The sequence below is a fragment of the Kockiozyma suomiensis genome (genome assembly GCF_038497685.1).
Source record: "Kockiozyma suomiensis strain NRRL Y-17356 unplaced genomic scaffold V2V93scaffold_12, whole genome shotgun sequence".
Taxonomy (NCBI): Eukaryota; Fungi; Ascomycota; class Lipomycetes; order Lipomycetales; family Lipomycetaceae; genus Kockiozyma; species Kockiozyma suomiensis.
Genome location: NW_027117675.1, coordinates 145107 through 170393, shown reverse-complemented (window position 1 = coordinate 170393; position 25287 = coordinate 145107). Strand labels below are relative to the sequence as shown.

Genomic DNA, 25287 nt, shown 5'->3' with positions numbered 1-25287 from the left:
TCTCTTTTTTTTTTGAATTTCTAATTCCATCAAATCGTAATTCAATTCAATTGTCCCGTTTCTTCTTCCACTCTGCACTCGCTTTTTGCGCTAGTCATACAAGATAGCGACTCAACTTTTCAGTTATTAATTGTATCATTTTTTCAAAATTTTTTATATTACTAGAGAGAATCAAGCAACCAGACAAGAGAAATGACAATCAATCCTGTGGAGCTGTTACATGTTCTCCAAGCTGCAGCTTTACAAGATCCCGCGTCAGAGTCGACGCGAAAATCAGCCGAAAAGCAGCTCAAGATATGGGAGTCACAGCCTGGCTTTCATTCATTATTACAGGTTAGTTGTTGAAAGCGGCCTGTCATAGATAGCTGAATAAATGCGCGATTGAACAAGTGGACTTACGATTTTGCATAAGGACGCCTTTCTCGATGATTCTCTACCAAGTGAAATCAGATGGATAAGTATAATTTACTTCAAAAATGGCATGGATAAATATTGGCGTAAATCGGCACCAAAGTCAGTAAATGAAGTGTGTTTCCTAAAGTCAACATCTAACATTCTTTGTTTCCTGCAGTGCCATTTCAAAAGATGAAAAACAGCAGATCAAAGCAAAAATACCACAAACTTTTGGCGTTTACTATCCTCAACTTTCATCGCAAAATGCTCTCGCCATTGCCAAGATCGCGAGAATCGACTTCCCTGTCGAATGGTATCGTCGAGATCGTTTTCAAATTTTGATGAATGGTGCTCTGACACTGGTTATAGGCCCTCATTATTTTCAGACAGTCTCGGTTTAGCTAAAGAGGCATACGATAAAGGCGATCTAGCACACTTAAAGTCAATTTTGACTGTCGTCAATCAAGTAGTCAAAGTTCTCTCCTCGACACGATTCGGCAAATCGCGCGCAGCTTTACAACAAGCCGCTCCTGGCGTCGTACGTTTTGTGGGTCAATGGTGCTTTGAATTTATACAACAATGGATGAATAGTAGTAGACCCGACAGTAGTAACGGACCTGGTGGGGCATCTTATTCTCCTGAGGAGCTTGCAATTCGTGCGGAAATTGGATATTTATCGTTAAAGATCTGCAGGAAGGCAGTCACCGAGGGTTATGACTTTGCTAACCGATCCCCTGAGGCAGCGGAGTTCTACCAAGCCACAGCCATTCACCTTTCTGCTTTTCTCGAACAATATAGTGCGCGACCAACAGAGATCCTTGAGAAGCATATCAAAACGCTGGGGAAGTTTTACCAAGATCTTGCAGAACGCCAACCTACTGCATTTATAATGATGTCGGGAACGTTTGACTTGATTCGATTATATCTTGCAGTGTTACAATCGCAGGCTGCAGCATTTCATCAATCTGACTTTGACAATATAGAATTCTGGGAGAATGTTTTAGTCAGAGGGCTATTATTATTTCGGAAATGCATCAAAATGATCTTTGGCGATGGAATGTCCACTATCAAATGTCAGTCGTCTTATGTATCTTATTGTCACACATTATTTACTAATTAGCATACAGATCGCACTGCTGACGACAGAGCAGAAACCAAACAGGCTATAGAGAAGCTGAAGACGGAGTTATGCACAGATTCGTTCGTCATCCAAGTCCACGACATTATACTTTGGTCTTACCTGCGACTACGACCAGTTGATCTGGAAAAATGGTCGAGTGAACCTGAAGAGTTTGTCCATGACGAAGTTCAAAACAGCTGGGAATATCAGCTACGCCCGTGTTCTGAAAAAGTGTATATTGATTTGCTTCTGAACTTTAAGGATCTTTTGAAACCCAGAATATTGGATGCATTTAATTCTGCAAGTAATAGTTCTCTCTCTTCGGATGATGCAATTCTTTCCAAAGATGCAGTTTATTGTGCGTTTGGCATTGGGTGCAACGCTTTGTTTGAGGACGTGGATTTCGACAAAACATTTGAGCAGATTTTAGCGCCGCAAGTGATTGGAATTAATCCCGAAGCACCGCCGATGCATAGAATCATTTTGCGACGAATAGCTCTAATTATATCTGAATGGATCTCAGTAAAATGTGGCCAAGAAACCCGAAAAATAGTATACCAGGTTCTCGCTCAGATTCTTGATCCAAGTCACCCTCTGAACGATATGGTAGTGCAACTTACTGGATCATCTGCTTTGAAGTGTGCGGTCGACGAGTGGGATTTCAAGATGACTGATTTCTTGCCATACATGGAGCTTTTCCTTACTAGGATCATTGAAATGATGGATAAAGTGGAGATAATCGAAACCAAGTTGGCATTGCTGCAGGTTATTTCGGTTATTGTGGAGGTCTCTGAAACGCATATCATGACTTATGCCGATAAAATTATATCTCTGCTCCCCGCGTTGTGGGAACAAGCAGGAGACGAGCACATTTTAAAAGGCGCAATTCTGCACACATTAACGAATCTAATTCGCGCCGTCGGAAAAGAGTCATTCAGATTTCATGAATTGTATATCCCTTTGATTGGCAGCATCGTTGATCCAAAATCAGAAATGAACGTTTACTTACTTGAGGACGCACTCGAGCTTTGGCAGAGTACGATTGCGAATGCACCAAGTGCAACGCCAGAGTTATTGTCTTTGCTTCCAGTGCTTATTTCGTCTCTCGATAACGTCACTGAGAATCTTCGTGTCGAACTTACGATTCTTGAAGGATATGTAATACTAGCTACAAGTTTTGTGGAGCAAGAGTATGGGAAGGTGTTGTTTACGATTATGGCGTCGTTCATTGGATCACTTAAGATCGAGGCGTGCCAGGCCGTGACGCATATCATTGAGATATTTATCCAGAGCCTACCATTGAACACATACATCAATGATCTGGTGGAAACTGGCCTGCTAGGCCGTTTGACGAACTCAATCTTTGATACCCACGAGTCGGCAATCAACGTGACGCGATACTTAACAATTTACGCTCGTCTTGCGCTCGCTGATGCAAATGTTATTGTTCAATTTTGCGATATGTACGGCCCGCAGCGTCAGACGCCGCCTTCGGGAGGGTCTTGTCTCGGTCCTCTTCTCGACAGTTGGATAGAAAAGACAGAAAATATGGGACATCCACGGATGCGCAAGTTGACTGCTATGGGCTTGGATGCAATTCTTACTAGCGCCGTAGGTTCGCAAAGAGAGGAAATATTTGGCAGACGGGAGATGCTGGCTAAAGTCAGGGATGATATCATGGCTGAGTTGGAAGGAGAAAATATCGAAGTTAATGTTGATACTTCTCTTCAACGTGTTTTGGGAGCTGGGTATGCTATTTAGAATCACTATAGAAGGAATATTTTGTATATATAGCTAGACGTTGATAATACCGCCAATTACTTGGTTGGCATTTGAAATGGGACTAGATATCATAGGTTGAAGATAGTAGAGATTGCATTGTACGGAAAATCATAACAATAAAAACAGAAGTATATAAAAAATCGCAAAGAATCATCAGAAATGTATCAGTCCAACGGGACAGACACCCTTTAGCATTCGAAAAGAGTGCGCAGATGCCTGTTCTTTTAAGGAAACCGAGCGTTCTTTCTTCCCATCTGAAATTCAACCGTGCAAGCGGAGAAAAGAAATTCACACGGCCAACCCCATGAATATAAAAATATATTCATGGTTCTGCAGAGATGAGGTTCAACTTTCAAAGAAGAAAAGAAAGAAAATCAGAAAATTCAACACACGCGCAGTATTTATTCTCAAGACGAGCCGCAAAGAGATTTAGGGTTTAAAACGCACGTGATCGAAGAATATCAAAAAATTCGGAAGATTGGCTCTAGAATTTTTGTAAGTGGAAAATAATAAGAAGCCGTCAGAGAAGCGGAGACGATATAAAGCTTTGCTGTCATAATTGATTTTGGTGATACTTATTGTTATTCAGAAAAAATTTTTTCGACTAGCGTTTGCCTTCAATTCCTCTGTAAAGTCAAGTTGTGAAGAAGAATCATTACATCATCGCAACAACTTGCTCTTTCTTTCTCTCACTAGTCATCGTTAACCAACTTTTTCTCCTTAACACGCGATGAGCTTTTCACTACTAGCTCGCACGATCTCACGTCGTGTACCGTCTGCTTTTGCTGCGCAGAGCAATATCCTCGGTTCTGGCGTGCACCAGCGTCTTGTCAAGCCATCAGCTCTAACAGTCGCAGCTCTTGCTCGAACATACGCTACAGATGACAAGTCGACAGGTAACAAGACTAGCAAGCCAAGACCTAATCTCTCTACTGAGTCACTATTAAGTCAGGAAATGGTTGACGAAATGGCTGGAAATAAGTCTAGCGCTAAGCCTGAGAGCGAGAAGTCGCAGGAGGAGTCAGCCGCTGGCGAACAGCAAACTTCGCAAGAAGGTGCCGAGAACGCAGAGCGACCTCAGTACGCAGGTACTGCTAAGAGGGCCGATTATCAAGGAAACCGAGACAGAGTGCGGACTCGACGACTGCTGTGGGGATTCTTCACCGTGTCGGTCTTCAGTGGAGTCACAACCATGTATCTTTGCCGGAACTGGGACGACGAGGAGTTTTTTGCGCACCGCGATATTCCTAACGGATATACTCCGGATTTGATGTACAAACGTTTTCATGCCAGATACGATGGTTTGACTACTTACTATGCTGGTCCAGCCATTGAACCCGAACTACCTGAAATGCCAAAGGATGATAACATGATGCTCCCTCGTTACACTCTTGTTGTAGGAGTTGAGGATCTGCTTGTACATTCAGAATGGACTCGTCAGAATGGGTGGAGAACATACATGCGTCCAGGCTGGGACTACTTTTTGATGTACCTCTCGCAGTACTACGAGATTGTTCTTTTCTCTTCTGAATCTGTGAACTTTGCCGAACGTATGGTGATGAAGCTTGATCCTTACCACGCGTACTTGACACATGCTTTCTTCCGCGAATCGACTTCGTACATTGATGGGAAAATTGTAAAGGATATCACAAACATGAACCGCGATCTTGGAAAGGTTATTATGCTCGACGTTAATGAGGATGCGTACTCTAAGCAGCCTCACAATGGAATTCCTGTCAAGAAGTGGACTGGTGACAAGACTGACAGAGAGCTTGTGAAGTTGATCCCGATGCTTGAGTATATCGCCGTTAGTATGCCAAAGGATGTTCGCAAGGTTTTGCAGACATTCGAAGGCACGGATGATTATGCCGCGGAGTATCTGCGCCGAGAGAAGGAGCACCGAGCAAAAATCTACAAGAGATGGGAGGAGCAAAAAGCAACGACCACACCTCTCAAGTTTATTGCCCAGATGTTTGGTCTTTCATCTGCTGTTTCTGATAAGCCAGTCATTTTTCAGGATGTTATCAGACAAGATGGAATCAGAAATTACGAGAATATGAAGAAGTTCTTGGAGGAGAACGGTGAGAAGATGCTCGAGGAAGAGAAGCAGAAGGAGAAGGAGTTTTTGGCTTCTCAAAATTTTACTCTTGGAACCGTGCTACAGGGTGTAAGTGATTTTATTTCCATTCAAACTCGTCCACTTTTATTAACGAGATTTTAGGTTGTTGATCCTAGCTCCGCTCCTGGTGCCGTACCAGCTCCTCCTACACAGTCGCAATAAGCTGCTCAGAGGTAGCTTGATGTGTGTGCAACGAGCTGTTGTAAAATTATACGAGAAAGTTATTTGATTAATGTCTTCGCCGCTAAAATATACCGGAGCAAGATTCCAAGCACAAAAGTAGTAAACTAAAGTAACCTAAAGAACAATGATGTAGAATACGTTTTATATGACGCTCAGAAGATTAGGCGGTGGCCTTCCACTGCTCTGCTGAGCCGATAGCACTGGAAAGCATACCAGCTAGACCGACGACACCATCATCGATTGGGACCAGCGAGAGACCGCTGATCGGGATAGTACTGTCGAGAACGTCGAGAGCAAACTGAGTCGATGCTTTCTTCTTCTCTGCACGCACTTTCTTGACAGCAACAATGTCTTTTTCGGAGGCCCTCGCGAGAGAGGATTCACGTTGTGACAGACCAACATGCTTGTAAATCCCAGACGCGACGGAGAAAGTGATACCCGCGAGCCATAGACGGTAGTATAGCTTCTGGATGAGCTGCGGGTTGCGCAGGGTAAGCAGCTTCGTCGAATGCGCAAGAAGCGCAGAGTCACAGGTGAGGTAGGCACCATAAGAGAGCTGACGACCGACGGCTGTGTAACGCAGGAAAGCGTCAGCGGTCTTGTTGTCGTAGGCGGTTGCAGCTGCCTTGAGATGCTGCAACGGTTTGCCGATGCGGAGGATCTTACGGGCGGTTGAGAAGAGAGACATGAGTGCTCGCCACTTGTCTGCTTCTTTTATTTTTGTCGAATCAGCGGAGCGAAGGAGGAAAGCGGCATAGAAGCGGGCAAAGTACTGCACAATTCGCATTAGCTTGTCGCGTCCGACGGTGGAGTCGAAGAAGCGCAGGAGGTGAGCAAGGGATGGGTGGTAAACAAGAGCATCGGCGACCATTGTGTGAAAAAAAACTAGAGAAGAGGTGACCAAGAGAGGACAAAAAGAAGAAGACGGGAAGAAGATAGCAAGAAGAGATGGTGAGAAAGAACAGGCAGGAGAAGTACTTGTTCGGCAGCCGCGGCGGAGCGATGGCGGGGAAGCGGATCAGCACGTGCTCTGGATTAGATAAGGAGTGCGCCTCTGAGCAAAGTAAGGATAATGTGAGATATAGCTACAATTGCTTATTTAAACTGCTTGGGAGTCTGATTTAGAATTTATCTAGCGTTTTTGAGCATTTTTCTGCGTTAATGTTTTGCTAGTTGTGAGCAGCGCTCGGCTCAGATGCTTCACCCTTACAAAAAAACCGCCGAACACCAAAATCACAAATAACGTGACTATCACGTGACATTTGCTACCCGCTTCCCAACTCGAGGCGAACTTCCCAGAAGACCAGCCATCTACTACGCTCAAGCTATCCGCGATCACAACAAAACACGGCATCGCATTCTCATATCTGATCCACGTGTATAATATTTCTAACAAATGGATCCTACCTTAGACTCTTCGTCCGGCCCATCAGTGCCGGATCTCTCACTCGCTCAAGACCTATTTCTTCTGCGAACAGCAAATCTCCCCACCGATGTCACAGAAGCTGCTCAGAAGCGGATTCTTACAGCTATCGACGAGGGAAATATGGCTCCATTGTACTATTATATTCATACCTCTCTAGATTTGGCAACTATTCCTTGGGACGAGGAGAAGTACAAGACTATGACTGCTAAGAACGAGGAAGACGTCAATGTGCTTCAGACGCCAATCTCTGAGGCTGAGATGGCTGGTGGCGAAATGGAGATTGCTGAGGGCTGGATCAAGGTTGGAGAGTTTTGGGCTAGTGTTGGTGATAAGGTATAGCAGATTATGTCTCATAGAATGAATCGGACGAGTCGTGAATTGGTGCTGACTTGCAGTCTCACTTATAGGAGAAAGCCATTTTCGCGCTACGAAAAGCACATGATCTCTCGCCTGGTCTAGGATCAAAGATCGATGTCTTGTTTACAATCATCCGAGTCGGCCTCTTTTTTGATGACAAGACGTTTGTAGGTAACGAAATTGAGAACGTTAAAGTGTACGAGTCCATTTTCTAATGATGTTTTCCTGATATTAATTTTTGCTATAGACTGATTGAGCGCGGTGGTGACTGGGATAGACGTAACAGACTTAAGACTTACAATGGCTTATATTTACTCTCAACCCGTAAATTCAGCGAGGCGGCAGATCTTTTCTTGGACAGCTTGTCAACATTCACTTCTACAGAGCTCTGTAAATATGAAGAGCTAGTACAATACGCTATTTTGGCAGCCGGTGTCTCTCTTGGCCGTGTACCGCTCAAGACCAAAGTTATCGACTCACCCGAAATTCTTTCCCTTATGTCCACTACCCCGTCGCTTGAGCCTCTGACTACAATGACGAATTCACTCTATCTGTGCGACTACGCGAGTTTCTTCAAGGCTCTAGTTGATGTTAACGACTCGCTTCTTAAACTCAACAGATATTTGGCTCCTCATTCAAAGTATTACGTTAAGGAGATGCGCCGTAGAGGATATTCTCAGCTTTTAGAGTCATACCGGGCTCTGAGTTTGAAGAGTATGGCTGAGGCATTTGGCGTGAGTGTAGAGTTTTTGGATAGGTATGAGTTCTTTAATTAGTTTTATTGGCAAGAAGAATTACTAACAAAGCATATAGTGACTTGTCAAAATTTATTCCACAGAAGAAGATAAACTGCGTTATTGATCGGGTCAACGGTAAGTTTCTTTAATGGTGCTGTAATTCGCACGAACTGCGATCAGTAGGAATAACCTGGACTAACGCAATTTAAATACAGGAATCATTGAAACTAATCGTCCCGATAACAAGAATGCACAATATCAGCTGCTTGTTAAGCAGGGCGATGTGCTTCTAACGCGATTGCAAAAGTACGGGACTGCTGTGCGCATGAGTGGTTCCGAACGTGTGGCATAAAGCGTGTAGACCATGGCGACTTGTGAGAACGGAAATGAGAACGGCAGCCTTAGTTTCTTGATGCGTCATTTGTGTATCTTACTACTTACAATTTACTATTATTACATTAAGTCTACACGTGCGAACTTTCAGGCTCGAATATATGAGCATATTGAATATAAGTAGTATGATTGCTGATTGCACTGTAATCTAGATGGTTAAGGTGGCCTAAGCCTGCAAACTAGACAGTATAAATATCTCTTGCAGGGTCAACGAAATAAAATGACTTGGATTCCCTGAAAGTAATTACGATATTGTAAATAATGACAAAAAAAGCGTGTGCATAAAACGGTGACCTTTGTTTTAGACCTCGGCCCGAGTTCGTCGTTGTGCGCCGAACCTTCGCCGGAAAAATGCTGTCAACTCCTGCGAGAACACTAAAAGAAACACACAAAACAAGCGCAAGCGATAGTCTCACTATGCCGAGGGTGCTCCGACTGATGTTAGCCGAGGCGTGGCATTGTCCGGATTTTAAATATATCTCTGGCTGTATCCCTCACGGGTCCGTCTGCTTCTGTTTCTGCTTTAATACATGAATTCTTACATTCTCTATCTTGTATATACACCTTTCTAAGCTATATATTCTGTAAATTGATCTATGCAATACAATTGAAGATGACAATATCCTTTTTTGATCTCTTTAATCAGGTTAAGGTGCGCTTTCATATGTAGTGAATGCTACTACTGACTAATTGCCGCCACAGAAACACCGCATACGATGCTCTAGCAAGGGTCACATGAAAGAAAAATCTCGTTGCTACGGCAATGATTCATTATCGACTACATCTTCGCAAAGTCCTACGGTCATTAGCCAGAAAGCTGTCAAGCTCGCTTTAAGAAACGGGTCGTTTTTGAAAGACCTGCCGCGCGTTATTGAAGACGACGGTCATGTTTTGCAAGTCACTCGTCAACAGCCTGTATCTATACTTTCATCCCACAAGAATGCTCGTGGCCGATCTTCTGTAATTTCAGAAAAAGATGGCGTTTCTGATAAGTTTGAGGAATCGCAGTTTGGGGAGGAGAAGAGCAGGAAGATGCACTTTATTGTAGATATTCTGCAGCAAGCAGACTCTGACCTTTTACAAAGTAATTTCGTGCAGGGCATGGAAGTTTCTGCGCAAGATAGTGCTTATCATAGTATCATGACTGTCAACTCTAAGAGTGACGAATCTATGTTGCCGCGACAGAACAGTGCACCAGCCGTTGATAATAGCTGCTTCAGCAGCTCAAATACTGCATCCTCAAAACTTGCTGGACCAAGTTCGATAAGAACAGCTTTCGGACTTGAGATGGCATCAGATTTCACAGATCAAAACGAGACATCTTACTATTCGGGTTTACCGATTTCAAGCGCTACACCTGAAGATTCCTGGCGATTCCTTCTTAGTGGACAGTCATCTCACCATGACCACCATTGCTTATATTGCCGATCAATGAACCAAGAACTTTCTTTTGTTGACTCTTTTGTAACCAAAGTTGGAAAATACAGCCAACAATACAAAACAGCCACTAAGCATTCTCTCGACGGCCAATTGTCAGCTTCGGAAGATCAATCAACAGCAATGCTGGCCGCAAAGTCAGCGGTCACAAGAGCACTTGTTGAAATAAATCTGGAAAAACGTAAAGTTTACGAACAACTAGAGGATCTGGAGTGGTATGAATACCAGAAATACTGCAGAACTGTCGAAGAGAAAGCTTTTCATCGTGCCATCAAACGCGCCGAGCTGGAGATTATCTCAAGCAGACGGTTATATGATGATCGATTACGTGCTCTAAGAGAGCTGGACAAAGCGTTCGGTTTGGTGCCTCGACATTCCATGAAGCGGGCCGGGCCAAGACAACTTGCTATTGCTCATGATTTGAGAAAGGTCAACGAGTGTTTAATCTGTTAATGACTAGGAGTATGGAGTTTGGTTCATATTTAATAATCTAAGCTTAATATGTTTTATTTACAAATATTTTGATATGCATGTTTAATAAACCCTCTACGAAAACATCAAAACGCCGGCCTTTCATAAAGTACAAATTACTCTTCAACATCTTCATCGTCAGATCCAGCCTGTCCGTAAAGTTCTTCATCATCAGACAAACTCAGTTTCGAAGCAGGCAGAGGCACAGACTTTGTCGGACGGGTGGGATTGAGTTGCTGAAACTCAACCGTATTCTCGTCAACTTCAAAGTCAACATCCTCAAAGACGCTCTTGAACCGACTATCCAGAAGATTTTTATCGCTCTTTCCAGAATTCGAAACCAACACTTCTTGCACGATTTCGGCATCTGAATCGACGTCTTCGCTAGCCTCGGCGGCCTTTGCCTTCGCCTTCATTCTCGCTTCACGTACTGCCTTCTTAGCCTTCTTTTCCGCCGCCTTCGCAAGTTTCTCCGCAAGACCCTGATTGATTTTGACACCCAGTTTAGATGATGTGCGGATTCTCGATTCGCGTTCCTTGTCAATTTTCTTTTTGATTTCCCGCTCGCGGTGTTCATGGTACGCGAAAGGATTGCTGATAAGCTTAGCCTGCTCGTATAATCTGATATCAATGAAGTAACCATGCATGTAGCTCCGCACGACGTTAGTTCCAAGCAAATGGCCGAGGCCTAAACCAGCTAACTCTTTCTTTGTTACGAATTTGAAGTTGTCGTACACGCTCGTAACTGGAGCTTCCTCGAGTTCTTCGGTTACGTTTTCGATGAACGAACACCACGACGGTGCAGGTCCGAGCGAAGGAATGAAGTAAGTGTGCAAAGGCATACCTTCATTTGCAAGGAAGAACATCCCGGTTTCGGGGATATGCGCGACGTCATTGATGTCCACTGAAGGCTCAAAAGAAGTGAACGGCTTACCGGATTCTACATCCCAGATCTTTGCAATTTTCTTGTCGGCAGATAGGATCCGCGTAGTACTATCCGAACCGTCACGATCCAGACCATTGATCCAAATTAGATTGTTAACAGGTAATCCATAACCTTGCTCTTTGCGTAAAAGCGGGTTTGGACTTCGCAAATCGTACAGCACTATCTCTCCCGAGCTGGTACCCACAGCCATTGATAGACCGTCATCATTAAATTTCAACGATGTAATGCCACCGCCAATTCCCATCGAACTATCACCTACACTATCACTATTCTCCATAGAGAGTTGCAATAACCGTGACCGGGACCTCGGATCCCAGAACTGAACAGTATTATTCTCCAGTCCGAAACCTAATAGCTCATGCGCAGGGTTGATATCCAGGCAGTTACAACCGGTGATCTCAGATCCGAGCTCTAATGGAGTCATAAATCGTCCTTGATCAAGATTAAGTCGGTAAATCTCATTTCCCGAGGCACCGACATACAAGTCGCAATTCGACTTTCGATATGACATCGCGCGACCGAATTTTGGTATCCGCGAACGCGTATGGATACCGCCTTGTGTATGAAATTCGATAGAACGATCATTCTGTAAATGAACAGACTTTGTCCAATCATCTGAAAGAATTATGAAATCGACATTTTCAGCGTCAGTGTGACGAGCAAATTTGAGAGAGAGCTCGGCAAAGTCGTAAACGTGGATCTGTGGCTTGTAAGTGCCGGTTGCCATAGCATATTGGCCATCGGGTGAGATTTTAATTTTGTTTGAAGCCTCTGAAAATTCAAAGTCTTGTAAAAGTTCAATACGAGAGGAATATTCTGCAATAGACAACCCTTAGAATTTGTATACAGACAAAAAAAAATAGGAAATAGCGTACCGGCATCGTTCTTAAGATCTTTCCGACGTTTGCGGGCAACCCAGTCCGGTAGTGACCTCGAGGTATTTGTGCCAGATATCTGGTACACTGTATGATTTGTCGATGTCGTAGACTTCAATACCATTCTTGCAGGATTGCTGAAAAATTGAGAAAGAAGGAAGAAACAAACCAGAGCTGGGACTTACATTTTGGAAATTTTGGAAATTTTTGCATAGAAAATGGGAGGTTACCCCTGAAACACACAAAACCCATATTTGCTTACAAGAGTGCCCAGTGAGTGCGAACCATCTAATAGTATACAGCCCAGGTCTCTCTCGTCCAGCCGAAAGTGCGAACTATTTCGAATTGTACTGTGGTAGCTGCCGATTCTGAGTTGCCTGGTACGGTTTTTGCGAAATGACGCGTAAAATGTTAAACTTCAATACTCCGCGCACTCATATGAGCTAGCAGCTCATTAGTACATTTGGACAGACGATGAACGTTTCTTCAGTACTTTATGGCTCCAGGAGACTGAAAAGGATAAGAAGAGTGAATAATGCTTTTAGTTTGACAATAGTGAAAGTGACGGTAACAAGCAAAAAGAGTTTACTTATTGCAGCGTCAAACCATCTGCGTTATGAACGCAAAGGTCCGTGGAGACGATTGAAGGGAATGCGTCTACTCTGTATGTGCGATCAAGTTACGGGCTTACAATGATGACTGATTTCTGTAATCTTGATTTGCGTTTTCCTGTTTCGCTTTTTCGCTCTTGCGATGGGAGATTCGGAACTTGTTTTGGAACGCCATTCGTGCTCGTGGCTACGGTTGGTTATGGGAGTTCAGCGAGGATCAAGTGAATGGGATTGGAACAATTCTTACACTATACGAGGCAACATACTGTATTTGTTCAATGGCAATATGATTCGCGAATTAGGAAAGAGTAATATATGCTATTACTGGGTTTAGTGCGGTTGCGCAGTCAAATTGTAGTTTTAACTCAATGCGTGGCTTGATCTCGACAAGGAAATACAAAGACAACCGGAAATAGATATACAGTATTACAATTAGGAATATTAAGAGTATTTAATAAACTCACTCATTCGACTACTGAGAGAACTATATAAAAGGGTCTCTTGGTAATGCTTAGTCATTAAGATGATAATTCAGACAATCGGGAGATCTCGCGGGCCGATGCGGGTCCAGCGGTGGGTTTCAATCCGGAGCCCCACTTATTCCGTCAAATAAGTGCAACATATCTGCCCAAGACAAAGTCTTTGGTATTCTGAATCTTCTTTTCTCTGTTTACATAGAAATTGCAGAACAACAATGTTGAACCGAATGCTGAAAACCACCGCAGCTCGCGGTATCGGCCGCGATATGCTCGTTATCGATAGAGCTCTTGCTCGCCGATTTGCGACTACAACAGTGCGTCGCGAGGTTGGATATATCGTGAACCACGACAAGATTGAAAATCCGCAGAATACAAAAGTCTTTATCGACAATCAGCTTATTGAAAGTAAGGCTAGCACGTGGATTGACCTTCATGACCCGGTATGTCCTACACTTCAGCTTGTCTAGTTTTTCGCCATCTTTCTCTGACTAAAGTGATCAGGCTACGAATAACTTGGTTACTCGAGTCCCACAATCTACTCCCGATGAACTCACAGCAGCAGTCGATTCCGCCGAGAAAGCGTTCAAGAGCTGGCGTCGCACAACGCTCTTGACGCGCCAGCAAATTATGTTCAAGTTTGTGCAGCTTATTCGACGCGACTGGGATCGCCTTGCTGCGAGCATCACGCTCGAGCAGGGAAAAACTTTCGCTGATGCGAAGGGTGACGTGTTGAGAGGATTGCAGGTTGCCGAGACTGCTTGTGGAATCGTACGTTATTATAAGCTTATCCGACAATAGTAGATGTAGAGATAACTAATGATATAAAAATCATAGACTTCGCAGTTGACTGGTGAACTTCTTGAGGTCTCCACTGATATGGAAACTAGAAGTTACAGAGAGCCTCTGGTACGGTTATATGCTTTTGAAAAATTTGAGAGGTTTGTTTTTCAATTGACTAATTATGAGTTTATAGGGTGTTGTGGCAGCTATTTGTCCTTTCAACTTCCCCGCAATGATTCCTCTGTGGTGCCTACCTCCTGCTATCATCACTGGAAACACCGTCGTCATGAAGCCTTCTGAGCGCGAGTAAGTCATTACAACTAATCTTTTTGGTTTCAAGAGAATAAATTTCAGCAGGCTAATCGAAATCACTAGTCCCGGCGCTGCTCTCATTATTGCCGAACTAGCCAAAGAAGCAGGTCTTCCTGATGGTGTCTTCAACATAATCCACGGCTCAGCTCCCACCGTCGACTTCCTTCTTGACGAGCCGCGCATTAAAGCCATCTCTTTCGTTGGAAGCGACAAAGCCGGAGCCTATATCTATAGCCGTGGTACGGCAAACGGTAAGCGCGTCCAGGCAAACCTTGGCGCAAAGAACCATGCGATTATCATGCCAGACGCAAATAAGTCACAGGCTTTGAACGCTATTGTTGGTGCTGCGTTTGGTGCTGCCGGGCAACGATGTATGGCGGTTTCGGTGCTGGTCACCGTCGGACAGACGAAGGAGTGGGTTGCTGATTTGGTTGAGGCCGCGAAAAAGCTCAAGGTATCAGGTGGGTTTGAGCCGAATGCCGATTTAGGCCCCGTCATTTCTCCCCAGTCAAAGGCGCGTATTGAGGGTTTGATCCAGTCTGCTGTCGATGACGGATGCGAAGTTGTGCTTGATGGTCGCGGATACAAGCCCGACAAGTTCCCTAATGGAAACTTTGTCGGTCCGACAATCATCACTGGCGTCAAGCCCGGAATGGCATGCTACGACATTGAAATATTTGGACCTGTGCTTGTTGTCGTCAACGTTGATACTTTGGATGAAGCAATCGAGTTGACAAATGCAAACAAATACGGCAATGGTGTTGCGATCTTCACAAAATCCGGTCCTGTGGCCGCCAAATTCCAGCGTGAAATAGAGGCTGGTCAGGTTGGAATCAATGTTCCTATCCCGGTTCCTTTGCCCATGTTTTCATTCACCGGAAATAAGGGATCGATTCTCGGTGATTTGAATTTCTACGGAAAGGCCGGATTGCATTTCTACACTCAGTTGAAAACTGTGACTGCATTGTGGAAGAGCGATGATGCGGCAGCAATAGAGAAGGCTAGTGTAAATATGCCTACTCAAAGCTAAGCTTTGTCGGTTCGTTTTGGAAAAGACATATGTCATAAATGTTGGAGAAGTACTCATAAAACAAACTGTTTAAATAAGACAGTAAAATAAGAAAACCAAACAGTAATATCGAACTCCAGCCCGTAAAAACTACCTCCTCTACATGCTAACTCTAATTCCCAAGTCTAAACGAAACCACGCCTTAATTCCTAATTATTTACATATCGATTGATGTCCCCACTAGCCAGCTTATCTATATCACTGATGATAAGATTTTGCTCGCGAAATTTGTAAATGAGCCGCCGATTGACGATTCATTAACGACAACCTGCGATGGTTGATCATGCTTGTGCTCTTCTATACGAGCGACAAGACTGTTACTAGTCATCACGTAGTTGTTTACAAGATGACCATTTATCGTATCTGCAGTCTTATACGCCGGAATAATGATGTAATTATTTTCTGTATCGTAACGAAGACCCGAAAATTTGCTGGAGGCCGCGGCTGCATCCACCGCCGGCGCTGTCGGACTTTCGGCAAGTATAGCACTATTACTTTGATTTTCTCCTGAAGATTGACTGTAGTTGACAATCTTCATTGAATTTGTATCGTCCGGTGATAATTTTGAGACAACAGCTCGGAGCTGAGCCACTTCTTCTTTCAGAAGCGCAATGTCTTCGACTGTGTTTTCGTGTCGAGTAGTGGCTTTCCGACTTGATCTGACTGATTCAAAAATCACAACACCAGCAGCTACCGCACTGTTCTTGAGTTAACAATTTTCTGTCTATTCAGAACAAATACTGATAATAAGATACGTACAATAGCAACGACTCTGAGAGAAAATTCGCGCCCATCTCAATGGCCTTGGCATCATTTAACGGTCGCACTTTAACAGTACCAGCATTGCCCATCAATCCTCGTCGTAAACGTACATCCGTGGAATGCAAAACTTGTGCGACCCCAATGCAAGCTCTGCGAAACGGGCCATGAACCTTTGCTCGAGATTTGACGCTGTTCTAAGCAGGAAAATGAGGTGAGAATTGAACCGGGAAAGTAAACAACATATCCATTTCGACATGTTCGGGTTTACATTCATTTTGACTAAGGCAAAGAGATAAAACTTACAGCTAGTGGCTTTGCAATTGTGCGCACTAATAAGGTGCCAATCTTCAGCGCAATTGTAGACATTTCAAAATATTAGTTCTAAAGAGATCTATGCTTGATCTAAACAGAGATGCTGACGCGTAAGAGAGCAGATTTGATAGGAATGTAAAAAAAAAATCTATATGCTATATACTATAAAGTGCCATTCCTATACACTATATTGCAAATATAAAAAGGGCAGGAACAGTAATTCAGCAAAAGATCAATAATCGTGTATGATTATCGCTAAGATATTTAAAGTGGCAACTGTAAGAAAAAGACAACCTTACTAATGCATAAACTAACTAAAATCGCATTGTACAAAATGCATTTTAAATTGTTTCACAAATCAGTTTTTCAAACTGCAGCCAGTGAGATGCGAGGCAGCCAATGGCGTGGGTTTCTGTAGTATCTGTACTTTCATGACCATAACAATACCTCAGCCTAATATTAATAGTCAGCACTATTCTGGAGCTAGAACTCTTCCGAGCTGCCAACCCTCGTACCTTCCGCGTCTTTTCTTGCGCACCATCTCCTTCTTCACAACCTCTTCAACTCGCTGTGCAAACACCCATCTTTGCCTCGATCTCATCCCTTTCATATCCTTTGAAATGTCTTTGTTGAGAACCAGTGTGCGTCCTGTTGCACAGGCCGTCAAGGCCGCTTCGACTAGGTCAGTCTTATTCTCCAGTTTTTTTTCTCTCTGATTGCGGTCTTGGTTGCTGTTCCGATTGGGTTGGAAATTAGTTTTGAATGATTATAATTGTGGAAGGAGGCGGGGCGAAATCATTTGCCGAATATTTGCGAAAATTCGAATGGATTGAGGGGATAATTGATGGACTGGCGGTATAGAATTGCATTGTGGATGAAGGTCTTCAATATTCGGGACAGTGTAACAATCGGAATTCAACGAGAGGATGCAATAATCGGACAGCAATCGGACAACAACGTTATTGGAATATGAAAAAAACTATTGTGAAAATGAAAGAATAGAGCTAACATATGGTGACTAAAACAGATCAGTCGTTGCGTCCAACAACTACGCTACTCTTCGTGAGATTGAGATGCGTCTCAAGTCGATCAAGAACATCGAGAAGATTACCAACACCATGAAGATTGTCGCCTCGACCAAGCTTTCGCGTGCTCAGCGCGCTATGCAGGATTCGCGTGTTTACGGTTCGACTTCTGAGGAGGTTTTCAAGAACTCAGAGGCCGTTTCCCCCGCTGAGGGAAAGAAGCTTCTTATTGTCTCGTCGTCGGATAAGGGTCTTTGCGGTGGTATTCATTCGCAGATTTCTAAGGCTGTTCGCGCGCGTCTTGCTGCTGAGCCTGATTGCGACCTCGTCATTGTTGGTGAGAAGGCCAAGATCCAGCTCGCTCGTACCTACGCGGATAACATTGTCTTGTCGTTCAACGGCATCGGCAAGGAAACTCCAACTTTCTCCGAGGCTTTGATTGTCGCTGATCAGATCAAGGCTCTTGAGACCAAGTACGACAAGATTGAGATCTTCTACAACCAGTTCAAGTCCGGAATTTCGTTCGAGCCTATTAGCGTCCAGGCCTACACTGAGGAGGAGCTGAAGACCGCTCCTAATTTTTCGGCTTACGACATTGAGGAGGACCTCGCTGACGACCTCACCGAGTTCTCGCTTGCTAACGCCATTTACTGGGCTCTGGCTGAGGGATATGCGTGTGAACAGTCGGCTAGACGGTCGGCTATGGATAACGCGTCCAAGAACGCTGGCGATATGATTGGCAGATACTCTATCCTTTACAACCGTACCCGACAGGCTGTCATTACCAACGAGCTTGTCGACATTATTACTGGTGCCTCATCTTTGGAGTAAAGAGTTGCAGTTGATAAACACCGAGTTTGTGAGGGTCGTGTTAAAGGGTTAGAAAGAAGCTTGGGTGAACGGATTTGAATCTGCATTCTTATCATTGTGAAGATTTTTTTTGTCTGTTGTCAAAATAAAACATTCATAATATTTAAAAGATTTTAGCTGTGTAAAAGACTAAAAAGCATTGGATTAATTGATAATTACATGGAAAATCTTCTATGCTAACTCAATTTATTCCTCTGGGCCGTACTTGAGAGCTTCAGCAGGCTCGACCCATGGGTTAACTTTGTTAAAGTCTGTGAAGCAATAATAGTTAGCCATTATTCATTAAGATATGACATTTATAGAAAATAGAGAACTTACGGTTAGCAATTTCCTCACGAGTGGCGACGCAAACGCCTTCCTTTTGCTTAATGTAATCCATAAACTTGACCAAAGCCTGGAATCTACCAGGTTTACCCACGACACGAGTATGCAGCGCAACAGTCATCATCTTTGGTGTGCCAAGCTCGACACCTTCGTCGTAGAGCGTGTCGAAAGCGTACTGTAGGTGCGAGTAGAAATCATCGGTAGAAGACCAGCCAGTCGGCATGTGGAAACGAGCATCATTGCAGTCATACGAATATGGGATCATGAGAATCGCGTCCTTGGTGCGGGGGACAGGAGTCCAGTATGGCAGGTCGTCGGCGTAGGCGTCGGCGATCCACAGCAAGGGTGCGTTGAGCTCCTGATGAACGTCGTAGACGAGACGGCGCGAGTGCTGAGAGCAACGGGCGTAGTACCATCCCTTGGGGTACTCCCCTGTGGTTTCCTTCAAACTCTCCATATTTTTGATAATTAAAGCTTTCTCTTCCTCGGGTGTGCATTTGGAGTAATCCCACCAGCGGTAGCAATGCGATGCAATTTCGTGGCCATCGCGCTTAATAGCAGCCGGCACATCGGGAAGAAGTTCAAATGCTTTTCCAACCGCAAAAGTAGTAAATTTGTATCCATGCTTGCGGAAAAGGCGCAATAAACGCCAAACACCAGCGCGGGAACCATATTCAAAGTCAGACTCGCAGTCGTAAGACCGCTTGCCGACTTTAGGCACATAAGGCAATTCCCAGATATATTGCTCCGAGGCGGGGTCACCGTTCTCAATAGAGCATTCAGCACCTTCTTCGTAGTTTACTACAAAGTTGATGATAATGTTGGGGTTGCCGGGCCACTTGAAATCGGGTGGGTTCTCGCCATAACCGCGGTATTCACGCGGGAAATCGTAGTAATTGGGAACGTAGTTGCTAGTAGCCATTGTTATCTGCAATTATCAAGCTATTAAATTTGCAATTGGTTACAAAAAAAAGAAAAGAATTGAGTACTATATACCTATGGTGAACTGTTTGATGAACCGATGGAATAAAAGGAAGGACAGCCACTCGCTATTTCTTATCAGCGCGGAAATACCGAAGTTAAAGTATAAGCTCTTTCTTCGACGGCGACTCATGCTCTTCTTCCATTCAATCCACTTACTTACTTATAGCGAGTGTGTCGGTTAGATTACAATACTATTTATTTTATACTAAAGCTTCAAAATGTTCAGTTTGCTGTAAATTGCAGCAATTGATGCTTGATAATATCTACTAATTGCCGGCTTGCACTCTAGATAAGAAAATTCACGTGATATCCATACCTCCATACCAGCGATATAGGTTTAATATATTATGACCAGCACTATGTATACTATGTATATAATTAAAGATCTAACTGACAAAGAAAGTACTCACGTATGAGTAACAAACTCGACGTTATTGCCATCAAAATCCACCACGAACGCACCATAGTAATTCGGTGCATATTCAGCTCTTATGCCAGGTTTGCCATTATCTTTTGCCCCCAAACTTAACGCCAATTTATGGAATTCCTGAATGATTTCGACTGAAGGCGCAGAGAAAGCAAAGTGCAATGGCGCGAGTAGCCTCCCTTCTTCAGCGGGCGAGATGATTAGTACGCCGCTCGAGTCTTTGGATTGGTAAATTGCAAATTTAGCGTCATCTATTAATTAAATGCAAGGTTACTAAAATCCCGAAAATGAAAGACGAAACCAGATGTATTATACAAACTATTTGGGTGAACGACTTGGTATCCGATGAGTGATAAGATCGGATCGTAGAAACTGCGAGCAGCAGCATAGTCCGACACAAACAATCTGAAATGATCAAATAAAGGCATTTTTCAAAATGTAGTTGAGTTTATTACAGATATTTCTAATGAAATACAGATGATTATACAACTCAGAAAGAGCAGGATCATCGAGTGAATTTATATGTAGGCTATGGCACTCATGACGTCAGGTGCATCTATTACTAATTTCATTGTACTTTGGTGTTGATTTACTGATTACTCATCTAGAGCTGCTCAACAAGCATTAGCTGAGTACAAGCAGCTGGGGTAATGGCCATGTGAGATTGTTGACATTAACCAGAATGAGTCATTTGAATAGGATCCGAGATTAAGAAGCGTAATCAATTGAGCATATTCATAAGCTTCAAAAAGTAATCAGATAATAATCAAATAAAGTAAGTACAAAGAATACATAAGGTAATTCGAATCAAAGCAAAAATCCTTGCCAACTAATACAACTCAAAAATAGATAGAAAACAGCAAATTTTATATGGTAGTTAATTATTGACAAAAATGACATACCAGCATTTATACACCAATAAGCAGTAGTTGCAACCTTTTCCAATTCGATCCTCAATAGGGTCTGCCAATAGTGTCTGCGCAAAAAGTTACTCCACGACAGTAGAACTCACAACGATAACTGGAGCCAGAGGAGAATTACTCTCCGGCTCACTCTGCTGCTCAGTCTCGTACGCAATTGGTGTGATCTGCTGACTTTCGAAAGATACTGAGCCACCTTCAAACAGAGAAAGCAATTTTTGCCCAACAGAGGGTTCAAGTTCGGTTCCATCCCGCGCAATTTTCACGTCGCGATTCTGATTCCACGCATTTTTTAATCCTTTTGTTTTATAAAAGGGTAATCGCGTAGTAGATATCCACTCAATCTTAAACGACGTCCCCCATGTGTTTTTAGCCGCATTGGCGTCTTCACTCGTAGAAGGCGCTTCCGGTGGCTCGGAAGTGGGAGTTGACGGCGCAGACAAAACTTCCCAGAAAATTGTCCCGCGCGCAGAATCATCGATTATACGACCGGCAGGCGCAAGTGAGGTAGCGGGCGTATATGTCGTCTTCGGTTGATCTGCATCCAAGAGTAGATCTCCCTCACTAAGATGTCGTACCGAAGAGGCAGGCGTAGTGGTGCCCGTTGCAGACGTTTCCTCTATCTCTGATTCCGGCGAGAGCGGCGACGGCGTGATGGGGGTGGTTGATATCGTCGCATTTTCGTTCGTCGGACTTGCGGGCCGATTTTCTTCTTCAGACTCACTGGCTATAGGTCCTGCCATTCGAGCATATCCAAAGTACTCTCCTGATTTATTCGCAGAAAAAATAAGATACACTGAGTCGGAATTTTTATACGCCTCATTTAGAACCTGCTCGTTATGCGCCTGCGTGGCCCAGACACCCGTACGAACAGAGAGCTCTAGATCTTCGATCGTGAGCGACTTGACAATAAAGTATGAGGCCGGTCTGTGTTCAGCAATACATTCCTTTTGTTCTAGCTGCTGCTGTTCAACGGGTGGTTCGTATGGGATATCAGGCGAGGGTAAGATATCGTGGGAAGTAGGCGCCGTGCGATCAGCAAGCGACCCACGCTGCATCCGAGCCACAAGTTTGGTCCCTTTCAGTATTCCGCCCGACCTCTTAAACCGATCCAAAGCGTCGCGCATAGCCTCGTCAGACGAGTAGTTGACAAACGCACAATTCGATTTTGAAATGAGGAAAACGGATTCGATAGTCGACGAGGCAAACAAGTCGCGCAGGTCGAGAACAGTGGTGACAAGCGGCAGATTGCCTACCCAGAGCGCATGGCCGGATTGCTTGGGTTTACGTGGTGGACCTCGAGGGAGTGTGTTTGAAGAGGCAGAGGAAGAGGACGAGGCGCTGAGAGTTGTAGAGTGAGAGTGGCGATGGTGAGGATAATAATGCGAAAAGAGGTGGGAATGTTGCTGCTGCTGCTGCTGCTGTTGCTGCTGTTGCTGCTGCTGCAGTAATTGGCCGAAATAAGGGCCTGCAATTGGCGGCGGCGGAGGATACTGGTAGAGTGCAGTACGAGCTGAATGAGGGCTCTGCTGTTGCGGATTCTCAATAGGCAGGAAAGAAGAAGGATCAGTGGATGAAGAACGACGGGCAAAGCGTGGAGGAATGACGGGAGCGCCACGGGGTGTCATTGATGGCCCGCTAAGAGAGGCACGAGGAGAGGCGATCGGCGGCGGTGGGGCCTGGTAGGGTGAGTAGAGGGCAGGGTTTTGAAAGGCGTATGGCATAAACGGAGGGTTTTGATGGGCCGCGAGCTGGTTTGGCTGGCTGGGCTGATGCAGAGGATGATAGACGGACGGGTAGTATGAGTAGTTGACGGGGATATATGAAGGCTGTGACTGCTGCTGCTGCCTCTGCCAGAGCTGTTGCTGCATTTGCTGTTGCATATGAGGTTGCTGCTGCTGATGTTGCTGATGTTGCTGCTGCTGCTGTGTACGAGAGCCTGGAGAGGCTGGCGAAGGATCGGCCATGCTGGGAAGAGAGCAGGCGAGTCCGGGCGGAGAAGCAAAAAGCACAATGCGGACTTTGGCGAAGAAGGATGAGTGAGTGTGCGGTGCGTATTGCGCCCCGCCGGCGGTGTGTGTGAAGGTGCGGCGCATTACTACGAGACACCCGGATGCCGGGGGAAAGCGTACACAGGAGGCTTATCGCGGTCTGGGACCGAGGACGGGCAAGTTCTACGGACTAATCAGTAGATCTTAACGCTTGTGTCTCTGAACCCAACACCCATCGCAACAACAGGCCAAGCAACGGACCTGGCTAGCGACTGCCAAAGCGCACAGGCCGCGCGCCATCCGATGCCCACGTCACGAGCCTGTGCTGCTGAGAGCCCACGATGAGCCATTGTCAGAATTCAATGGTCAGAATTAGCGAGAGTTAATAAATCTGATGGTATGATTTTAGTCAACTCAGGGTTAGAATCACTGGTCGCTGAGAGCAATCGACGTACAGTGAACAAAGGCGAAGAGAAGGGCGCATGTGACAGTTAGTTCGCTTACAGACGCTTGCGCTTATCGCATAGCCACGTGATCGCTATCAGTCTGGTGCCTTGATCTGTTAAGTCTTCGACTTCTCGCGTGCACATGAATATTTATATAAATCTAATAATGATGATGATGATGATGGCGATAGAGACGATGCTGCTTCATTTGTGGCGTCCAAGACAGCGGCGCTCGATCGTGCTCAGCTTCACAATCGCTTCATGCTCTTTATTAACCCTAACACCAAACACTATATGTGATTAGATATCATATATATACATATCAATCTATCTCTATATCTATAGATATATGGATATATATAATACAAAGTGATTAACTATATAGTCGGCTTTTATTACTCACTGTCTCAGATATAGCATAGCAGATGCAGAGCATTAATATGTGCTTCAGTTCGATATAGACTCAGTTGAACCTATCCGCCAGCTGAATACTTCTCGCTAGAAGGCACTACTCGCTGCAATTTAATAGACTTACCCCGAAAACTCAGCGAAGCTACGAATAAGCATTACAAAAATGCGAAAAGGAAAAAAAAAAAAAAAAAAAAAAAAGGAAAGTCTAAAAAATAAAAACTCTCTTCGGAGAAATCTCGGCCGACTGGGTCATTCGCGCAGCTATTCACAAGGACTCAAAGTTAGCTCAAGCCTTTTGCAAAAATATATGACAGTAAAGAAGGAAAACCAAACCTAAATCTCGGAAATGTTCGGGCTGCTTACTTGCGATTCTTTTCGTGTGTTTAAACTCCCAACGTTTGTGAGAAAGTCTGTTCTACAACGGAATAGAGTTTTTTGATATTCTTCAAATAAACCTACGGATATTGCTTTGCAATTATTATTTATATATAGTTGATTTTTCATTTAATATATAGTCAGTATAACAGGTAAAGCGTAATAGTAGTTTGCCGAGATCGTTTTAGCCTTTCGACACTACTACACTACATCAATTAAAGCGGGACAACAATAATCAACTGTCTACTCTTCATCAAGCAAAACAGACCAGGCTGCGTAATCGGAGAATAGAAGTTTAATCAAATGCCTATTCTCTTCCGACTTGTCAGACGGTTCTCATATTCGATCTCACGTACCAAGTGAACGCTAGCTATGTTTCAAGTTTTCAGGTTGCGAGTGTCTACTGTGTCTTGTTCGGACGCAGATAATGATTCTCAGCTCCCCTCCGGCAAAGGCTTCTCCTTGCCCAACACTACTTCTAGAAAAACGACAGCTTCTGACAGTGTCAACTATTGATATCTAGGCATCCTCGACGCTTACAGAACAGCGACAATGACACTTGTTTGCCGTTATCTTTCATGTCAACTATAATTTTCTTGTAGCATTACTTCGCACGGGCAGCATACTCTGTATATATCCTTTAATGCAATGCGAGCCTCCTTTGAGGAAAGAGTCAACGGCGACGGAGGTTGACCATGAAAACTGAGTTGTGATTTGGAGCTGTGAATTGTACCAGGTACCTTCCCCTGCTAATATTACAAACCCCTCCGTCATAACATTTTAAAGTTTCTGTAGATCTATATCCACAACAACAAATATCCGCACTGAAACTAGTAGAGAAGATAAAATGGTACAATAAATACAGGTTATTATCCGAAGTACCGGCAGGCGGTGCCGCTCCCCCTCGCCACCAGCATCGCAAACAGAGCCAATATTTCCGATCCCGGGCG

General features: G+C 44.2%; 13 protein-coding genes across 13 annotated transcripts; 7 read left to right on the top strand and 6 right to left on the bottom strand.

The window, feature by feature from the left end:
- Positions 1–34: 34 nt before the first annotated feature.
- Positions 35–3423, top strand: V2V93DRAFT_373590 (armadillo-type protein). Its single transcript, XM_066911028.1, has 5 exons — positions 35–333; positions 413–513; positions 572–706; positions 763–1466; positions 1521–3423. Exons 1-5 carry the CDS (start codon positions 193–195, stop codon positions 3272–3274), a joined length of 2835 nt encoding a protein of 944 aa, XP_066764189.1. The 5' UTR covers positions 35–192; the 3' UTR covers positions 3275–3423.
- Positions 3424–3799: 376 nt separating this feature from the next.
- Positions 3800–5693, top strand: V2V93DRAFT_373587 (NLI interacting factor-like phosphatase-domain-containing protein). Its single transcript, XM_066911027.1, has 3 exons — positions 3800–4191; positions 4244–5462; positions 5517–5693. Exons 2-3 carry the CDS (start codon positions 4251–4253, stop codon positions 5574–5576), a joined length of 1272 nt encoding a protein of 423 aa, XP_066764188.1. The 5' UTR covers positions 3800–4191; positions 4244–4250; the 3' UTR covers positions 5577–5693.
- On the bottom strand, positions 5457–6784 carry V2V93DRAFT_373586 (peroxisomal biogenesis factor 11). The gene has a single exon (XM_066911026.1). The coding sequence runs from the start codon at positions 6466–6468 to the stop codon at positions 5758–5760; it is 711 nt and encodes a 236-aa protein (XP_066764187.1). The 5' UTR covers positions 6469–6784; the 3' UTR covers positions 5457–5757.
- Positions 6785–6993: 209 nt separating this feature from the next.
- On the top strand, positions 6994–8469 carry V2V93DRAFT_326993 (26S proteasome subunit RPN7-domain-containing protein; the record flags this gene model as incomplete). Its single annotated transcript, XM_066907545.1, has 5 exons — positions 6994–7356; positions 7431–7576; positions 7628–8137; positions 8194–8252; positions 8333–8469. The coding sequence occupies 5 exons, from the start codon at positions 6994–6996 to the stop codon at positions 8467–8469; spliced, it is 1215 nt and encodes a 404-aa protein (XP_066764186.1).
- A 654-nt stretch (positions 8470–9123) lies between these two features.
- On the top strand, positions 9124–10400 carry V2V93DRAFT_381817 (uncharacterized protein; the record flags this gene model as incomplete). The annotated part of the gene is made up of 2 exons (XM_066912122.1): positions 9124–9162; positions 9213–10400. The coding sequence occupies 2 exons, from the start codon at positions 9124–9126 to the stop codon at positions 10398–10400; spliced, it is 1227 nt and encodes a 408-aa protein (XP_066764185.1).
- A 41-nt stretch (positions 10401–10441) lies between these two features.
- V2V93DRAFT_401479 (WD40-repeat-containing domain protein) lies at positions 10442–12418 on the bottom strand. Its single transcript, XM_066912589.1, has 2 exons — positions 12240–12418; positions 10442–12180 (listed from the first exon to the last, which is right to left on the bottom strand). The coding sequence occupies exons 1-2, from the start codon at positions 12361–12363 to the stop codon at positions 10535–10537; spliced, it is 1770 nt and encodes a 589-aa protein (XP_066764184.1). The 5' UTR covers positions 12364–12418; the 3' UTR covers positions 10442–10534.
- A 940-nt stretch (positions 12419–13358) lies between these two features.
- V2V93DRAFT_60491 (Aldehyde/histidinol dehydrogenase) lies at positions 13359–15567 on the top strand. Its single transcript, XM_066912743.1, has 5 exons — positions 13359–13769; positions 13831–14097; positions 14164–14235; positions 14303–14415; positions 14467–15567. The coding sequence occupies exons 1-5, from the start codon at positions 13545–13547 to the stop codon at positions 15449–15451; spliced, it is 1662 nt and encodes a 553-aa protein (XP_066764183.1). The 5' UTR covers positions 13359–13544; the 3' UTR covers positions 15452–15567.
- V2V93DRAFT_373576 (optic atrophy 3 protein-domain-containing protein) lies at positions 15381–16829 on the bottom strand. Its single transcript, XM_066911025.1, has 3 exons — positions 16556–16829; positions 16250–16446; positions 15381–16188 (listed from the first exon to the last, which is right to left on the bottom strand). Exons 1-3 carry the CDS (start codon positions 16616–16618, stop codon positions 15684–15686), a joined length of 765 nt encoding a protein of 254 aa, XP_066764182.1. The 5' UTR covers positions 16619–16829; the 3' UTR covers positions 15381–15683.
- A 222-nt stretch (positions 16830–17051) lies between these two features.
- V2V93DRAFT_373575 (ATPase, F1 complex, gamma subunit domain-containing protein) lies at positions 17052–18603 on the top strand. Its single transcript, XM_066911024.1, has 2 exons — positions 17052–17246; positions 17592–18603. The coding sequence occupies exons 1-2, from the start codon at positions 17185–17187 to the stop codon at positions 18418–18420; spliced, it is 891 nt and encodes a 296-aa protein (XP_066764181.1). The 5' UTR covers positions 17052–17184; the 3' UTR covers positions 18421–18603.
- On the bottom strand, positions 18524–19878 carry V2V93DRAFT_373572 (uncharacterized protein). Its single transcript, XM_066911023.1, has 3 exons — positions 19780–19878; positions 18778–19711; positions 18524–18710 (listed from the first exon to the last, which is right to left on the bottom strand). The coding sequence occupies exons 2-3, from the start codon at positions 19703–19705 to the stop codon at positions 18646–18648; spliced, it is 993 nt and encodes a 330-aa protein (XP_066764180.1). The 5' UTR covers positions 19706–19711; positions 19780–19878; the 3' UTR covers positions 18524–18645.
- A 64-nt stretch (positions 19879–19942) lies between these two features.
- V2V93DRAFT_373570 (VOC family protein) lies at positions 19943–20680 on the bottom strand. Its single transcript, XM_066911022.1, has 2 exons — positions 20514–20680; positions 19943–20445 (listed from the first exon to the last, which is right to left on the bottom strand). The coding sequence occupies exons 1-2, from the start codon at positions 20620–20622 to the stop codon at positions 20174–20176; spliced, it is 381 nt and encodes a 126-aa protein (XP_066764179.1). The 5' UTR covers positions 20623–20680; the 3' UTR covers positions 19943–20173.
- A 26-nt stretch (positions 20681–20706) lies between these two features.
- Positions 20707–22539, bottom strand: V2V93DRAFT_373569 (YT521-B-like domain-containing protein). The gene has a single exon (XM_066911021.1). It carries the CDS (start codon positions 22239–22241, stop codon positions 21183–21185), a length of 1059 nt encoding a protein of 352 aa, XP_066764178.1. The 5' UTR covers positions 22242–22539; the 3' UTR covers positions 20707–21182.
- On the top strand, positions 22527–23532 carry V2V93DRAFT_373568 (uncharacterized protein). The gene has a single exon (XM_066911020.1). The coding sequence runs from the start codon at positions 22937–22939 to the stop codon at positions 23195–23197; it is 261 nt and encodes an 86-aa protein (XP_066764177.1). The 5' UTR covers positions 22527–22936; the 3' UTR covers positions 23198–23532.
- The last annotated feature ends 1755 nt before the right edge of the window (positions 23533–25287 follow it).

Coding starts and splice junctions, on each gene's coding strand:
- V2V93DRAFT_373569 (XM_066911021.1), bottom strand. CDS start 22,241: ATGCGCGACGCTTTGGATCGGTTTAAGAGGTCGGGCGGAATACTGAAA.
- V2V93DRAFT_373586 (XM_066911026.1), bottom strand. CDS start 6,468: ATGGTCGCCGATGCTCTTGTTTACCACCCATCCCTTGCTCACCTCCTG.
- V2V93DRAFT_401479 (XM_066912589.1), bottom strand. CDS start 12,363: ATGGTATTGAAGTCTACGACATCGACAAATCATACAGTGTACCAGATA. Junction 12,181..12,239: donor AGATCTTAAGAACGATGCCG/GTACGCTATTTC, acceptor TGTCTATTGCAG/AATATTCCTCTCGTATTGAA.
- V2V93DRAFT_373570 (XM_066911022.1), bottom strand. CDS start 20,622: ATGCCTTTATTTGATCATTTCAGATTGTTTGTGTCGGACTATGCTGCT. Junction 20,446..20,513: donor CCAAGTCGTTCACCCAAATA/GTTTGTATAATA, acceptor TTTAATTAATAG/ATGACGCTAAATTTGCAATT.
- V2V93DRAFT_373576 (XM_066911025.1), bottom strand. CDS start 16,618: ATGTCTACAATTGCGCTGAAGATTGGCACCTTATTAGTGCGCACAATT. Junction 16,447..16,555: donor CAATTGCAAAGCCACTAGCT/GTAAGTTTTATC, acceptor TTTCCTGCTTAG/AACAGCGTCAAATCTCGAGC. Junction 16,189..16,249: donor CTCTCAGAGTCGTTGCTATT/GTACGTATCTTA, acceptor ACTCAAGAACAG/TGCGGTAGCTGCTGGTGTTG.
- V2V93DRAFT_373575 (XM_066911024.1), top strand. CDS start 17,185: ATGTCTTTGTTGAGAACCAGTGTGCGTCCTGTTGCACAGGCCGTCAAG. Junction 17,247..17,591: donor GTCAAGGCCGCTTCGACTAG/GTCAGTCTTATT, acceptor TGACTAAAACAG/ATCAGTCGTTGCGTCCAACA.
- V2V93DRAFT_60491 (XM_066912743.1), top strand. CDS start 13,545: ATGTTGAACCGAATGCTGAAAACCACCGCAGCTCGCGGTATCGGCCGC. Junction 14,098..14,163: donor CCGAGACTGCTTGTGGAATC/GTACGTTATTAT, acceptor TAAAAATCATAG/ACTTCGCAGTTGACTGGTGA. Junction 14,236..14,302: donor GAAGTTACAGAGAGCCTCTG/GTACGGTTATAT, acceptor ATGAGTTTATAG/GGTGTTGTGGCAGCTATTTG.
- V2V93DRAFT_373590 (XM_066911028.1), top strand. CDS start 193: ATGACAATCAATCCTGTGGAGCTGTTACATGTTCTCCAAGCTGCAGCT. Junction 514..571: donor TGGCGTAAATCGGCACCAAA/GTCAGTAAATGA, acceptor TGTTTCCTGCAG/TGCCATTTCAAAAGATGAAA. Junction 1,467..1,520: donor TGGAATGTCCACTATCAAAT/GTCAGTCGTCTT, acceptor ATTAGCATACAG/ATCGCACTGCTGACGACAGA.
- V2V93DRAFT_373587 (XM_066911027.1), top strand. CDS start 4,251: ATGGTTGACGAAATGGCTGGAAATAAGTCTAGCGCTAAGCCTGAGAGC. Junction 5,463..5,516: donor TTGGAACCGTGCTACAGGGT/GTAAGTGATTTT, acceptor ACGAGATTTTAG/GTTGTTGATCCTAGCTCCGC.
- V2V93DRAFT_373572 (XM_066911023.1), bottom strand. CDS start 19,705: ATGGCTACTAGCAACTACGTTCCCAATTACTACGATTTCCCGCGTGAA. Junction 18,711..18,777: donor TCGTGAGGAAATTGCTAACC/GTAAGTTCTCTA, acceptor ATTGCTTCACAG/ACTTTAACAAAGTTAACCCA.
- V2V93DRAFT_373568 (XM_066911020.1), top strand. CDS start 22,937: ATGAAGGCTGTGACTGCTGCTGCTGCCTCTGCCAGAGCTGTTGCTGCA.